We start from the raw sequence: 16,843 nt of genomic DNA on the forward strand, positions 1-16,843 counted from the left end.
TTAGTAATTTTAAAGATGTAATTGGGCCTAATAGTCATTTGTTTCTGAAACTTGGTGTTCAGGGTCAGAGTAATCATGGGATTGTAGTGATTTAATTAATGAGAGCGGCCCCACCTAGTGCATGAGTCTTCTGTCAGGCATCCAGCTGTTAGCTTTAGTCTCTCTGTCTCCAGTGTCAGGGGAATTCATTGTCACTCAGGCCAGTCTGCTTTCAGACCACTCTGTAATTAGATAGTTCCCACTTGGTCTGACAGAAGCCTGCCATCCTGTACCTCAGTTCAGTTTTTGTATTGAATATGCTTTAGTTTGTAAATACTGTGTTTGGTATTTGAGTACAGAAATGACTGAAGTCTATGCTATTCTGTGAGAGTTCAGATCACCTGTGAGGGACAACAGTAAGCAAATAGTAAAGTATAGTATGTACTAACACTGTTGCCATAGGAGAAAAGGGCAGCGCTTAGCTCTGGTGAGCACACAGGGAATGCTCCAACAGATGATTTTGCTCGCATGGCCCAGCTTTGTCTCAAGCCTTTACAGATGATTCGGAGACGGGTCTTATCCAAGTAGTCTGGACTCTTGGTCCTCCTGTCTCCACCTCCCAGCTGCTTGGATTGCAGGTGTGGACCACCGTTCCCTACTGCAAATCTTTAACAGACAAATTTTATCTCTTTCACAGCTTGTCCGAGTACTAGTGTCTCCCACCAACCCTCCTGGTGCGACCAGCAGCTGCCAGAAGGCCATGTTCCAGTGTGGGTTACTACAGCAGCTTTGTACCATCCTGATGGCTACAGGAATTCCTGCTGATATCCTGACTGAGGTCAGTGAGAGAAGACAGAGACCACTCTCTGCAAGCTGGGGGTCCTAGGAATTAGACATTAACTGAAGAAAAAATAGCAATAGCTAACCATTTTTATGGTAACTTCCTCACTTGCTACATGGTAATGGCAGTGTTAGTTCCAAAAGGCATATCCTGTTCTTCAGGTTCCATAATATACAGGGTTAAGCTTAGCTGATTGTTGTAGTTAGGTTTCTATTGTATGAAGAGACACCATGACCTTAGCAACTCTTTTTTTTTTTCCCACTTTGAGACAGGCTTTCTCTGTGTAATAGTCCTGGCTGCCCTAGAACTCACTTTGTAGACCAGGCTGGCCTCAAACTCAGAAATCCATATGCCTCTGCCTCCCAAGTGCTGGCATTAAAGGCATGTGCCGCCGCCACCACCACTGGCCACATAGCAACTCTTATAAAGGAAAACATTTAATTGGGGCTGGCTTACAGTTTCATAGGCTCAGTCCGTTATCATCATGGTGAGACACGATGGCGTCTCTTATAGGCAGACATGGTGCTGGAGAAGGAGCTCAGAGTTTTACGTCTTTATCCTCAAGCAGCGGAAGCAACCGTGTCACTGGGCATAGCTTGAGCATATATGAGACCTCAAAGCCTGCCCCCACAGTGACACACTTCCTCCAGCAAGGCCACACCTGATAGTGCCACTTTCTATAGGCCAAGCATCAAACACATGAGTATGGGGGCCATTCCTATTCAAACCACCTCACTGATCATCTGAAAATGTTTTTCATTAATTTTATTGAACTTTTGTGTTTTTTGTTGTTGTTTTTCAAGACAGGGTTTCTCTGTATTGTTTTAGAGGCTGTCCTGGAACTTGCTGTGTAGACCAGGCTGGCCTCGAACTCACAGAGATCTGCCTGCTTCTGCCTCCCGAGTGCTGGGACTAAAGGTGTGTGCCACCGATGCCCGGCTAAAAATGTATGTTATTTTGTGTATGTGAGTGTTTTGTCTGCATATGTCTGTGTACCACATGCATTCCTGGTGCTTGAAGAGTTGGTGAAACTCCATATGCTTGCTGGGAATTGAACCCAGATCCTTTGCAAGAACAAAAGTGCTCTTAAGCACTGAGCCAATTCTTCTGCTCTTTATTGAACATATAAATGTTTTTTGAAATGATAATGTAATTATATCATTTCTCCCATCCCTTTCCTCGATCCAAACATTGCTTCTCTAAAGTGACATCTGTCATCTGTCAGGTGCTTGGTGACTTCAGTAAGTATCCCTCAGTGGCCCGGGCAGCTTTGTCGATATTCTTAAAAGTGGACACAGAGATTTAAACCTCTTGCTTTGTATGATTCTGTGGCATTTTCTGGATCAAGAATAGCAAACCCTCCTTAGGTCATTTCAGACCACTTACAGGAGGAGCTTATAGTTTTAATGTTAAGAACAAAAATATTAGCCGGGCATTGGTAGTGCACACCTTTGATCATAGCACTCAGGAGGCAGAGGCACGTGGATCTCTGTGAGTTCGAGGCCAGCCTGGTCTATAGATTCAGTTGAAAGACATCTAGTGCTACACAGAGAAACTCTGTCTCAAAAAAACCAAAACAAAAAGAAAAAAATTATTTAGTCTTTTTCAACAGACTTACTTTAAGAATAGTAGAAAATTTTGCCTTGATTGTCTGTTTCTTACCTGTAAGAATAAAGACATTAGTTCACAGAATATACTTTGTTTCAGTTACTTTTTGGTTGTGAGCCTAGCCTTTAACGGCTGAGCCATCTCTCCAGCCCTTCAATTACTTTTGTTGGGCTGATAAGATGGCTTAGTAAAGATGCTTACTGCCTTGTACTCCAGACAGTTGCTCCTGCCTCAGCTTCCTCATGCTGAGGGCGCAGGCACCAGCCACTGGGCTGTGTTGCAGTTTATGTGTTTAATGTGTATATTTGAACTGTTCCTGCTAAGTCAAGCAGAGTTCTGTATCTACTGGAAGAGGACATCTGTTACTATTGTTAAGGAATCTGTGGCCACTTTGAATACCCCCCCTTTTTTTTTTTTATAATGAAACCTGCTTTTTCATTTTTGGATCTTTTCTGAAAACTGCTGATAATAGCTGTGACTCTGGTCCCCATCCTACCAGTAATGACCCTCCCCGCTATGGGCACACTCTCTTCAGCTAGGAGAATGACTGCTCGTCCTTGATAGCATCCTTTCTGTTTACCTTCTGGAACTCTGTTAACCAATTTGTAAGTCTGTGAACCCAAGAATATCTTTAGAAGTAATTTTTAGTTGATCATAATGTTGTGTTTATTATGTGCAACATATTGCTTTGAAATATAGTTTCTCTTTTTATTATCTTTTGAAGGTTTTTTCAACTTAATCCTTAAATTGAATGTTCATTATGTTGTATTTTAAATGTGTCCATTGATTTTATTTTAAATCATTCTTCTGATTTGTTGGGAGGGAGATAAGTCTTATCTCTTACAGTATATCATTATTTTAGTTCCCATGAGATCTCTAACTGCATGTGGTCAAATATTTGGTTTGGTTTTGGTTATGAAATTGGGTCTCATAGAGCCCAGGTAGCCCCAGACATGCTATGGAAATGAGACTGACCTTAAACGTGTGATCTTCATGCCTCTCGCCCCTCAGTGCTGCGATTACAGGTGTGTGCCACTGTGCCCAGCGAATGTTGGTTTTAGTGTGAGGCCTGGCTGGGCATCCTGAAAGGCTTTCCAGAGAGTTTTCAACGTGAGAATGCTCTAACCGAGGTTTTCATGTCTGAATTTTGATTTTTGATATTTAAAAACAAAAGACAAGTATAACATTTTTTTTTTTTTGGAAAACAGGTTTTCCATTTCAGCTTAGTTTCCATAGTGTTCTTTTGTATTTCTTTCTTGACAGACCATAAATACTGTATCTGAAGTTATTCGAGGCTACCAAGTCAACCAGGACTACTTTGCTTCTGTGAATGCACCTTCAAATCCCCCAAGGTAAGAATCTGGAAACTCACTTTGGTTCAGGTGTTAGTGAATTTCATATGCCTATCTTACTCTTCTTAAGAGTCAGCGTGTCTTGTAGAATGGTCCAATAGTATAAGGATATTGGTGATTAAGACTGTGTGCTTGGGCTGGAGAGATGGCTCAGAGGTTAAGAGCACTGCTGTTCTTCCAGAGGTCCTGAGCTCAATTCCCAGCAACCACATGGTGGCTGACAGCCATCTGTAATGAAATCTGGCGCCCTCTTCTGGTGTCCAAGCACTGTATTGACAATAAATAAATGTGTGTGCTATAATAATAAAAAAAAGACTGTGTGCTTGCCGGGCAGTGGTGGTGCACACCTTTAGTCCCAGCACTCGGGAGGCAGAGGCAGGAGGGTCTCTGTGAGTTCGAGGCTAGCCTGGTCTACACAGCAAGTTCTTCCAGGACAGCCTCCAAAACAATACAGAGAAACCCTGTCTTGAAAAAAACCAAAAAAAAAAAAAAAAAAAAACCCAACAACAACAAAAAGGCTGTGTGCTTCTGGTACTTACTTCTTAGTTCAGCTGCCAGCCTTTCAGCTGACACACAAATCACGCTACTTTCTTCGGCACAGCTCCCTTCTTTGTGAAATGAAGATGGAGATACTTGTTGCTAGAGTCCTGGTTATGGTACTTGAGCAACAAATGACTGGTATTTGTTTTTGTATCTGGGTTGTAATGCTTACATTTCACCCTCTCTGCACTCCGACAGGCCAGCGATCGTTGTACTTCTCATGTCCATGGTGAACGAAAGGCAGCCGTTTGTGCTACGCTGCGCGGTCCTCTACTGTTTCCAGTGCTTTTTGTATAAGAACCAGAAGGGACAGGGAGAAATTGTGGCGACACTTCTACCTTCCACTATTGATGGCAAGTAACTTAGCCTCAGATGGGTTAGAGGAGAGCTGAGTCAGGCCACACCTGACTCTGCATTGCAGAGCTTCTGCTTCTCTTGCATTATTAGGGTGTGAGGGAATCACGGTACTCATCTGGACATGGGCATGATGTCGTTAGAAACATTGCAAAGGTACATATGCATATACATATACATATGCATATACATATACATATACATATACATATACATATACATATCAGGTAGAGCCATGGCCCCAAATCCTAGTGTGTGATAAACACCAGTGAATTAGCACTGTGAAGATAAATTACACTTAGTCATACTCAGCTGTCACAGTTTATTGTTCTGTGATAGAGTACAGCCATTACTTACGGATTCTCTAGTATTGAGTTAACTTGAGATGTGTTTAAATGCTATTTTCATAACTTTAAAGAGCAGTTTGACAAAAGCAATTGGAAACTTTAGTGTGTTTATTTTAATTACATAAATATGGGAAGTTGACAAAAATTTTAAGTCCATTGTATTTTACAAAAATTATTTTTGTAAAGGATATTACCATAAAGATGTATTTTCTGTAAATGAAAATAAGATCCTGAAAGTACTGAAATAATGTGCCTATTGTTTTTTGTTTTGTTTTTGTTTTTCGTTTTGTTTTACAAGACAGGGTTTCCCTGTGTCACTTTAGAGCCTGTTCTGGAACTAGCTCTTGTAGACCAGGTTGGTCTCGAACCCACATCACAGAGATCCGCCTGCCTCTGCTGGGATTAAAGGCGTGCACCGCCGCCGCTGCCGACAACACCACCACCCACCACCGCTCGGCCTTCTGCTGATTGTTTTAGAAATGTTGTTTTCCGATAGTTTTCTGTGTTGTTACCATCAGTCTGATGCCTACAGTGTTCTGATATTTCTTTGTGAGGCTAACCCTTTAGGAGATGCCTTTCTGTCATCTGTCCCTTTGATTTGAAAGTCTTAGAAAGTAGGTAACAATGTGTAGGAAACAGTCCTGTCAAACCTTTGAGTTTGGGTTTTCCTCAGAGCCGGTGTGTAACTTTTCTGTCTGTTTGCAGCGACAGGTAACTCAGTCTCAGCTGGTCAACTGCTCTGTGGAGGCCTCTTTTCTCCAGATTCTCTTTCAAACTGGTGTGCTGCTGTGGCCCTTGCCCATGCGCTGCAAGGGAACGCTACCCAGAAGGAGCAGCTGCTCAGGGTTCAGCTAGCCACAAGCATTGGCAACCCCCCGGTGTCCCTGCTGCAGCAGTGCACCAACATCCTCTCCCAGGTAAGGACCACGGAGCTCCTGTGCGGTGAGCTCAGGGCTGTCATGTCAGGGACACAGGGTGGGCCTCGGAAGATGCAGGGAGAAGGAAAGAAAGTGCTCTCTGAGACCAGAAAGTCTTGTGGAGAGGAAGCAGTAACTTTTATAGCAATAGTTCTGCCAAACAGTGATAAGGAATTTATTATGACAAGTCACAAGTTCTTGGCACAGGTATACTTACTCTCTTCTTAAATTATCTGGGGTTCTTTCCTGTCATTTTCTCTTTCAGTAAGTGAATTCAGATCCATTGAGGACAGAAAGTAAAATAAATGCAATTCATAGTTCTGTGCCTCTCTCTTTTCTCCTGAAGCAGCTGGTCATCCCCCCCCCACAAAACAGCAGTCCATTACCTATACAGTATGTGCAGTGTACACTTCAGTGTCTGTGAGTTCTCATATTCCTAGCAAGATACAGACGAGCATAACTAAGAATGTGTGTGTTCCTTCATCTGTTTGATGAGAACAAGTGACACATGGCTGCCAAGGCGCTTGGGCATGTCTCGAAGTACATGATTGACCCACATGTACTCACCCTTGCTTCTGAACACTTAAAGCCACGCTTTAGCACATTGTAAAGGCAGCGTCCTGAAGGAAACTGAAGTTGTGGATAAACCCATCGTTCTGTCCCCTGCTCTAGCAGCGGAGGCTCCTGCCCGCACTCCCACAGTACTGTGTTGTGCCTTTGCTTTGTTTTGAACTTTTTGTTGTTGTTGTTGCTAGCCATTGGACTCTTCATGCTTACTAAACACCTTCTGCCATTGAGCTGTACCTCAGTTACCAGGCCTTTTTTTTTTGAGTGTTTTTACTAAAGACGCTATAAGTGAAATCTTTAAAAATAGTTATAATGGGAAAAGAATTGAATACTGTTTAAATTGGTTTACTTCAGTTGCAAATTTATCACTTGTCTCTTAGTGATTTAAAAAACAAAACCTAAAATTTGTAAATCTCTACTTAAGGTGTGTTGAAAACAAGTGTTTTTAAGCCAGTCGTGAAAACTCTCTGACCACGTAGCCACAGCTGCACTTTAGTTATGTAATTGTAATGATTATGTAATGCACAGGCCTAAGGTGGAGGTGTCTAACCCCCTGTAAGTAGTCACAATGCTATAAAATTAACCTTTATGTGCCATCTTTATGTAGATTAGAACTTTGCTGTCACTTAGTATCAGCTTAGGTTTGCAGGCTAAGCATATTTGAGGGATTTTTTGGGGGGCTTGGGTATTTAAAGCAATGTTTATGAATAATGTCTGACATATAATTTGCAGGGTGATAAGATCGACAGACGGGTATGTACACTGATAAGTTGAGGCCTTTTCCTCTGATGGGGCTTCTTCGTGGCTTGGGTTTTGCAGTTGGTTTTTAACAGCTTGTTTGAAGTTCCGTTCTACTCACACTTGGATGTGTTGGCAAGCTCGTCTGTCACAGGTGGTCTCTAGTTTCCTCCATTCATTCTTGGCCTGGTTACTAAGACTGGGAACAACTAAACCTGTGTGCCTGGGCTTCTTCCAGGGGGCTTCCACTGTCCTCAGAGTCCTCAGTTTTGCTTCTTTGTGTTGTTTGTCCCAAGCTTGTTTCTTTATTTCCCTTAAAAACGACTTAAAGAAAATCAAGTTTAGGGATAAAAGTCTGTCCTTTATTCAGTATTTGAAAGAGGAATGTGTGAATTTCTACTACTTACACACTTAAAATGTGCAATAGGAAAATGTTTATAATTATAATGATTTTTAAAGAAGTATTATAGATTATTCTGGGTATAATCCGTATGCTACAACTACCTACCATATTGGTTTTATTGTGTTGGAAGCAGAGTGTTATTTACATTCTCTTTTGACAAAGTGTTAACAAAAAGCAAAAGTATATCTTAGCATCCTTGTTTAGTCGTGTGTTTCAGTTTTACAGTGCAGGTAGCAAGCAATAAGTGAGGTCTAGTAATGATACTTTCATGTGTGAGTATGATTTACATGGCGTTATTACACACACATATTTGACACCTTCTGCCAGCAGTTTTTGTTTCTTTATTTCCTATATAGTTCTGGGGATCAAATTCAGGGCTTGTATGTGCCAGGTAAGTGCTCTACCAAAGAGCCACAACCTCCAGCCCTAGAAATTTTGATATTAGGGTGTGTTTTGTAAGTATGTCAATCGCTTAAAAGACAGACATTAAGTTTTTAATTGATTGGCTTTGTTTTTTAACCACTCATAACAAATTGTATTTTTGTAATTTTACCAACACTCTTATTCTTTGTTCTTAGAAGCCACCGCTAAAAATGAATCTGATCAAAAGACACAAGAACTGCTTGTTTTTGATTGGTTTTGAGACAGGGTCTCATGTAAGCCAAGCTAGTCTTGAGCTCACTATGTGGCTAAGGTTGGCCTTGAACACCTGACCTTCCTGCCTCTACCCCCCCAGTGCTATGATTATAGGTAGACCCACTATGTCCAACTTCTAGAACCTTAAATGTTTTAAGTTCAGCATTTTGTTTACATGAACAGTACAAAATCTCAATGTGAATGAACATAGTGGGGATAAGAAAGATTTTTATTTAGAAAATGGAGTTAGAAGAGCATAATAGCTGATATTAAAGATTATTTGCATTAACTTCAAATATTTTATTTGTGCCTGAGTGTAGTAGTACACATCTGTAATCCCAGCACTTTGGAGGCAGAGTCAGTAGGATCACTGTATGTGTGAGGCCAGCCTGGTATAAATAGTGAATTCAGACTAACCAGAGATGTACATCAAGACCCTGTCTCAGACAGGCAGACAAAGGGCTGACGAGATGACTCGGTGAGTAAAGTGCCTACCACACAAGCATGAGGACCTGTATTTTGATCCCCAGTACTGACATAAAAACTAGACGTGGTGGTGTGCATCTGTAACCCCTGTACTGAGGGTGGAGGCAGGTGGATCCATGGACTCACTAGCCAGCCAGTCTCGCCAAAAAGGAGAGCTGCAGGTTAGTGAGAGGCTCACTTGACACACAAATAGTATGGAGAAAGGGATGGAAAATTCTTAACACCCTTTATGCACACATACACCACATTGGCACATATGTGCTCACTTATACTCCCCCTCCTTCTCCCCCTCCTTCTCCCCCTCCTGCCCTCCCCCCTCTTTTTCTCTCTCCCCATAAGAAACGAAAAACTTAAATATATGTATATGTATTTATGGCTTTTCTTTCATTCTTTCAAGTCTTGTGGTTTCTAGTTACTGAGTCCTCAGGAGGCCCCAAATAATATCTTCAGTCTCCTTTTGTTTCCAGATCTCCTCCATGGTTCACGTTCTGTAGGCTCTGGCAAGAGGTGTGGGCTTATTTTGTATTTCCTAATCTCTGCCCACATTAAGGAGTTTAACTGTTGTCTTTTGATATAGCTTACAGCTATATAATATATATGTGTGGGTGTATAATTTATTGCATGTCGTGTTTCTTTTGATAAGTTCTCTTGACTACTGAGCCCTCTCTCTAGCTCTTGTTTTGAGTTTTTAAAATCAGTCTTTGATGACTTAGAAGGGCCATCTCTCAGGGTTCTGGCATACTTAATCTAAGTTCCTAGAATCATTTCTGTGAGTATTTCTATTCTTCCATTTTTATGAATGAACTGTGTGCCATACAGACCCACTGATCTTTTTAAGTTTTATTTAATTATCACCATTGTGTGTATGCATATGCATGCATGTCTGCCTGCTTACCTTAGCATGCCTGGCATGACATGGTATGGGTATGGAGGTCAGAGGACAACTTTCATGAATCGTTCTCTTTTTCTATCTTGAATTTTGGGAACTAAACCTAAGTTGTCAGGCTTAGTAGCATGCATCTGTACCTGCTGAGCCATCTTGCTAGCTCTTACTTGGTGTTTTCTAGGCAGATATCTAGTTGCCCCAGTACTTTAAGTCTATCTATAACAAACTGATGGTTGTGTGGTACTTTTTCCACACACTAGAATTCTCATCTGTACAAGTCCACTTCTGGCCTTTGATTCTGTTGACTTCTCTATGGTCTAGTATCGTCTCATTACTATTTTTCACAGTGTCCTTCATTATTTACACTAGTTTATTTTTCCATATGATGTGAAAAATCAGATTATTTAGTTCTATGGAAGTAAAGTCCTTCAGAGACTTAGGTTTAGCCCAGTATTAGAGCTGTGCTTCACATGGGAAGGCCCTGAGTTCACTCTCTAGCAGAAAAGACAGGAAAGAAGAGAGAAATCTGCCTTTTTTTGTTTGTTTGTTTTGTTTTTCAAGACAGGGTTTCTCTGTGGCTTTGGAGGCTGTCCTGGAACTCACTCTGTAGACCAGGCTGGCCTCGAACTCACAGAGATCCACCTGCCTCTGCCTCCCGAGTGCTGGGATTGAAATCTGCCTTTTGATAAACATGGCATTTAAAACTAAAGAGAACCTTTGAAAAACATAGTAAGAGCTAATTTATAATTTGGATACTTATGAAAATTCTTCCAAAATAATGCATTATCATGCTGGTTTTTATTATTTCATTTCAGCTTTTGTTTTTTTAAAAAGAAAAATAACGCTGTCGTAGTATAGTTGGGCAGTGGCAATGTTATAGATAACAATATACATGGAGAACTGAGTATGTGGTATTAAAATTTCAAAATCTTGTTGGGCACGTGACTTGTAATATGATTTACCTGATCTTGGCAACAGTACAGTTGGCATGTTCAGGGCCTTTTTGGTGTTGGTGAACTGCTCTCCCCGGCATGTTCAGGGCCTTTTTGGTGCTGGTGAACTACTCTCCCTTACTTATGTCTGAGATGTATCTTCTGGCGTGGTCACTAGGTTTGCAGCATAGTTTTTCATTTTCTTACTTGAGAATGATATGTTCTCATGGAATTTGAATGGTTTAGGAGATTCTTTTTGTGCATTTTTTTCTTTATGTTTTTGTTTGTTTGTTTTCAGTGTTTTGTTTTTGTTTGTTTATTTTTTTGGTTTTTCAAGACAGTGTTTCTCTGTGTAGCTTTGAGCCTGTCCTGGCACTTGCTCTCTAGATCAGGCTGACCTTGAACTCACAGAGATCCTCCTGCCTCTGCCTTCCAAGTGCTGAGATTAAAGGAGTGCACCACCACCATCCTACTTCTTCTTTTTTTTTTTTGAAGAAGGAAATTTTTTTCCTTTATCAAGAACTTGCTTTTAAAATTCTGAGATTCCCTTGCAGTATATCTATCTACCTTCCACTTTCACTTCTCAATAAAATCTCTCACGGTTTTGATAATTTAAAAAAAATTGAAATATTAATTTGTCTGGAACATTTATTTTTGTTTTTATTTGTTTTGTAATTAAAATATTTTCATCCAATGTGTTTTGATCATGTTTTCCCTTCCCCCAACTTCTCCAATCCTCCTACCTCCTTATCCGCTCAACTATATGCCAAACATTTATTGTTGGTCATATGTCTTAGGATTGGTCTTTTAAAGCTCCTACATTATAATTTTGTTCTGAGTATCACATCTTTTGCTGCCACTATTTATTTATTTATTCAGAGTCTAGTGTAGCTCAGGCTGGCCTTGAACTCACTGCATAGTCCAGGATGATTTTAAAGTTCTGATCCTCCCATCTCTGTCTCCCAAGTGCTGTGATTACAGACATACACCACCATACCTGGTTTTGTTCAGTGCTGAGGATAGAAACCAGGACTTCACGCATGTTAGGCAAGCACTGTACCAACTGAACTATATTCCCAGCCCAGCCACCACTCTGGTTTTAAATAGACACTTGTATTGGTGGATGTGAATCATCTGCATTGTGTTTATTTGGGGAAGAGTAGCTTGTGGTAGACATAAAAAATTATTCTTTAGTTCAGTTTTTAAATCTGGCTTCCTTACACATACCACAATGCTGGAGGTTTTTTTTGACATGAAAGGGAAGGGATTTTAGGCTAGCCATGCATTAAAAAAAAATACAAAGTGGTTTCTGCCAATTTATTTTTCAGGGAAGCAAAATACAGACAAGAGTTGGGTTGCTAATGTTGCTTTGTACCTGGCTCAGCAGCTGTCCCATTGCAGTAACACACTTTCTTCACAATTCGGCCAATGTTCCATTCGTATCCTTTATGTTTTAGTGTCATGCATGTAAGTGACTTACATCTTTCAACTAGCTGAAACTTGAAAATTTTATGGAGATGTAATGATGCATGCTTCAGCTCTGTGTGTGTGTGTGTGTGTGTGTGTGTGTGTGTGCGTGGTTTTTTATGGTATGCTTGCTTGGAATATATAGAGAATTTCTTGTAGTAAATCTTACCTAAGATACATATTAAATTCAGATTACAAATAAAATGTTCTAGATACTACAAATTATTAACTCCTTAACAAAGATGTCAGCTTACAGGACAAATTGCAGAAAATCTCGGAGAAGAAGAGCAGTTGGTCCAAGGCCTTTGTGCCCTTCTTTTGGGCATTTCAATTTATTTCAATGATAATTCACTAGAAAACTACATGAAGTAAGTAAGGGAAAAATGGCCCTCTAATCATCCAAGGATAATGATACTTTTTTTTTTTTTGCTAAAGTATAAGTAAACCAAGCCTATGATTTTGCAATTTTTTTAAAGCATTCATATGTTTATCTATGTAGAGAGAAACTAAAGCAACTAATAGAGAAGAGAATTGGCAAAGAGAATTTCATAGAGAAACTAGGATTCATTAGCAAACATGAGTTATACTCCAGAGCCTCACAGAAACCCCAGCCAAACTTCCCGAGTCCAGAATACATGATATTTGATCATGAGTTTACAAAGCTGGTGAAAGAACTTGAAGGTAAGATGTGAAGGTTGTACTGACGCAAAGCCATTGACGAAAAGCCATTGTACATGAGTGTGCCCGCGTGTGTGTGTGTGTTTGGATGTGGATGAGTGATGAGCCAGGAAGTTCATCTGCAGCACATGGAGAGACTTTGGATTCTGTAAGATTAGAAAGCATGACTGTCATGAGTTAGGCTATTTTTACTCATTAAATCCTAAAAATTAAGTTGTTTGCAAAGCTTAAAATTGAGTTGGGGTACAATAGGTGAGTGGTGGGTGGAGCAAGGACTTAGCTGGTGTGTGGCCCTGAGTTCAGTCTGGGGAACCATTCAGTTCAGAATTTAAGAACATTTTCTTTTACAGGTGTTATTACTAAGGCTATTTATAAGTCCAGTGAAGAAGATAAGAAAGAGGAAGAGGTAAAGAAGACACTAGAACAGCATGACAACATTGTGACTCACTATAAGAATATGATTCGTGAACAAGTAAGTACCAAAGGATTGGCCTCTCCTGACTGACAGCAGCTCTCTGCTGGAGGGAACACTGCTTCTCGGTGGCGTTTCAGATGGAGGAGGGATGCAGAAAGTACATTTCACTCTTCCAAAAGCATCTGTTGGTTAAATTGAGCACTTACTATGTGCTAGCCAGTGTGCAGGATATTATGGATCAAAACCTGGATCAGATGGATTGACTTGTCGTTTTCAGGGTGAGAAACACATGTCTAAGTTTTTGTGGCATATATGTTACAGCAGATTAAGCCTAGTGCTCAAGCTCTCAGAGGTGTAGCAGCACTCAGGCTGAGCTCTGAAAGAACCTAGGTACAGCTAACTCCAGAAGTGAGGTAGGGAAGAGATGCAGGATGTCCCACAGCACAGTGAGTCAGTCTGCTGTTACTAGCATGCACCTAGAGAAGCCTCTGGCCGTGTGAAGCAGACATTTGAGGGTGCTGAAGACTAGAGGGAGGCAGTCCAGGAAGGAGGTTATTGTGGTAGTCGACTATCGGGACATTAGGGCACTGATGGTAGCAGTGATGATGTTTGCCGCCTTCTGTGAACTCAGCATCTTGTATGTACTATTTCATTTCCTCTTCGCAGCATCGCTGTAAGTAGAGACTAATGATTCTCGGTTTAGGATAAATGGGGAGTCTGACTTAGTGAATTCTCCCAACAACTTTCGGTAATTGTTAGAACCAAGTTCAAGTGTATGTGCGTTAGTGGTAGTGTAAGGCTCATCCTGTGGTGTGGCAGGGACGGACTTGAGAGGCGGAAACTGAAGGTAAACAACCCTCTGCAGGTGTTAGGTGCGGAAAGGGTGAAGTGCGGTCCCCGGAGTGTAGTCCTATTATAGAGTAGGGGCTGAGTGAGATCAGAGCTCTGTGTCAGAGTCATCAACCGATGTTTCCTCTCAGTGTCCTTTACTCACGTTGGATCACTTACCTTAAGGCTTTGTAATGTCCTTTAAATTCAGTCAGTTTCTCATCATGATATGTAGTATAGTGGGTACAGTACTATCTGGAAAATTAGATTAGTGATATCATTAAAATTCCAATGTCTTTAAAAAGTATAACCACCCATGTGGGGTAGGTTTAATCTTAACTGTATATGGGGTTTTTTTCTTCCTCATAATATGTATTATTGAGATTGGAAATTTATGAGTGATAATATAACTGCATACTTAGTGTTTGCTCTCAGCCTTTCAGTGTTCAACCAAATCAATAACCTACAACCAATCTTTGCTCAAAACTACCCCAGTTACAGATTTTTAATCTATGACTTGGTTCAGATACAGTCATTTTTAACTTGTGAATATAATATTTTGAAGAATAAGAAATACATACTTTGAATGTGGTGTATAGCTTATATTTGGGGCTGATTTAGAAAGAAAAGAGTTTTGACATAATTATTGACTTATAAAATTAACATTTTATACATTCTCACCACTTAAGTCATATAAGATTTAATAAATATCTAGTACCATAATAATGCCTACATCCTTTGAATGACATTTGAAAATTCATCCTAAGGAAATTCTCCAAAATTCAGGAAAAAGACATTAAATGAACAAACATACATATGTAATAATATTTATAATTTTGAAAAGTAGAAATTAACTTCAGTGCTAAAAACATTTAATATGATTTATGTAATATCTACTTGATTAGGTATTAAATGAGCATTTAAAATTATGGCTATACAGCTAGAAAGATGACTCATGAAGAGCAGAGTTGGGATCTTAGCACCCACATAACCAACTAAATGCCCAGTGCTCTGGTAACCCCATCTTGGAGAGAGCAGACACAGGAGGATTACTGGGACTTGCTGGCTTTCAGCCTAGCTAAGAAAACATGTGCCCATGCACATATACTCACACACACTAGCAAGTAAATGTTATAAATTAAATAACATAAATACATATGTATATCTTTATTTACTAAATTTCTTAAGTGGCTTGGTATAAATTTCTTAAATGGCTTCATGGCCCCCAATGAGATCTGCTTTGGCTTTGTTTTGTTTTCTTCATTTGGTTGTCTTAGGTAACAGCAGTCAGATTGCAGCCTGTGCCATGGTTCACCTGTGGAGCCCTGCTTGAAACTTGTGTGTGATTGCCTTTGCACATGTGATCAAGTCCCAGTACTCAGCTGTTGGCTGATTTTGAAAATGTTGAGTGTTTTAACATGCTGATCATTTTTTTAAAGCCTATATATCTTATTTGTGTGTAAGGTTAATTAGTATGAAATGAAAATATCTGGATTATAATTTGTTTCCCAGGACCTACAGCTGGAAGAACTGAAACAGCAAGTTTCTACACTGAAGTGTCAAAACGAACAGCTGCAAACAGCAGTCACACAGCAGGCGTCTCAGATTCAGCAGCACAAGGACCAGTATAATCTCCTTAAAGTCCAGCTGGGTGAGTATGGTGGCCAGGTCATTCTGTCCTCAGCTGGACAGACAGATTCTCTGTGACAAACTCTCAAGTTAGAACGTAATGCAAAATGGTTGTAATTCAGAGTATCTAAGACAAGCCAAGAGGTGGTGGCATACTCCTTTAGTCCCAGCTGGAGGCAGAAGCAGGTGGATCTCTGAGTTCAAGGCCTACAGAACGAGTTCCAGGACAGCCAGAGCTGTTACACAGAGAAACTCAGTCTTGAAAAAACAAAAAGAAAAAAAGTAGCTAAGACCAGTTCTTTCCAGTTTGAAGTCCAGTCTCCAGCTCCCTATTTGACTGTCTGATCCAGTGACTCTTCACCCAGCATACAAGCTTTGACTCATCATACAAGCTCCTGAGAGAGTATCTCAGTTATTTCCATTCCAAAGTTGAAAACAAGCATTCATATCATCTGGAAAGTAAATGAAATACTTGCTTTATATAAAACTCTATTTCAGTCCCAGGCAGATAGGTAAGAATTCACATTTCTTGTTTTCAAAGGGTGGTTTCCGTATAAGTCATTATTGTTTGTGGCTGTGGGCATTTGGGTGCTGCTGGGGTGTGGGCCTGACCTTGTAAACCCTCATTTACTTGGCGTGGGGGAAGCACAAGTGTGATCACCCTGCCAGTTTCCTGGGCTAAGGTGACATTCACTGGAGTGAATCTTAGATGATCTCACGTTAGTCTTCTAGTCCCAAAGATGAACAGCTTGTTTGATGCCAGCTTTCCCAATGTTGTGCCTGTTCAATAGGGAAAGACAGTCATCATCAAGGCTCCCACAGTGATGGGGCCCAGGTGAACGGTGTTCAGCTGGAAGAGGTCAGTCGGCTGAGGGAGGAGGTGGAAGAGCTGAGAAGTCACCAGGGCCTCTTAGAGAGCCAGCTAGCGGAGAAGGACTCTTTGATAGCAACTTTGGTAAGTACGTGTTAAAAAAGAAATGTAATAAGGGACCAAGAATAATCTCATCATCTTACTTGTTTGTTTTTCTGGGTTTCTATGTTTGTTTTCTTTTGAGACAGGGCCCTACTGTGGAGCTCTGGCTAGTTTGGAACTCATTTTGTAGTCCAGGCTAGCCTCGAACTCACAGAGATCCCGAGAACTGGATTGAAAATTATGTACCACCATGCCCAGCCCTATTTTTGTTTTTGTTTTTTTGACACTCTCAGCCATCTCAGAGTGATCTTGAATTCCTGGTCCTCC

General features: G+C 40.6%; 1 protein-coding gene across 4 annotated transcripts in view; it reads left to right on the plus strand.

Moving 5' to 3' along the window:
* The window catches only part of Uso1 (USO1 vesicle transport factor), a 61,043-nt gene that overhangs the window by 36,227 nt on the left and 7,973 nt on the right, over nt 1-16,843 (plus strand). For 2 of the 4 annotated variants that reach the window (XM_040747398.1, XM_013112023.3), the window contains 11 exons: nt 677-817; nt 3,692-3,780; nt 4,519-4,673; nt 5,727-5,938; nt 7,238-7,258; nt 11,915-12,025; nt 12,303-12,421; nt 12,553-12,734; nt 13,082-13,203; nt 15,487-15,625; nt 16,395-16,558. In XM_040747398.1, coding sequence (XP_040603332.1) covers nt 677-817; nt 3,692-3,780; nt 4,519-4,673; nt 5,727-5,938; nt 7,238-7,258; nt 11,915-12,025; nt 12,303-12,421; nt 12,553-12,734; nt 13,082-13,203; nt 15,487-15,625; nt 16,395-16,558 — 1,455 coding nt within the window. The remainder of the gene's footprint in view (nt 1-676; nt 818-3,691; nt 3,781-4,518; nt 4,674-5,726; nt 5,939-7,237; nt 7,259-11,914; nt 12,026-12,302; nt 12,422-12,552; nt 12,735-13,081; nt 13,204-15,486; nt 15,626-16,394; nt 16,559-16,843) is intronic. The other 2 variants (XM_040747399.1, XM_005068145.4) reach the window with 1 other exon arrangement.

Source organism: Mesocricetus auratus, unplaced genomic scaffold (assembly GCF_017639785.1).
Source record: "Mesocricetus auratus isolate SY011 unplaced genomic scaffold, BCM_Maur_2.0 Super-Scaffold_100006, whole genome shotgun sequence".
NCBI lineage: Eukaryota > Metazoa > Chordata > Mammalia > Rodentia > Cricetidae > Mesocricetus > Mesocricetus auratus.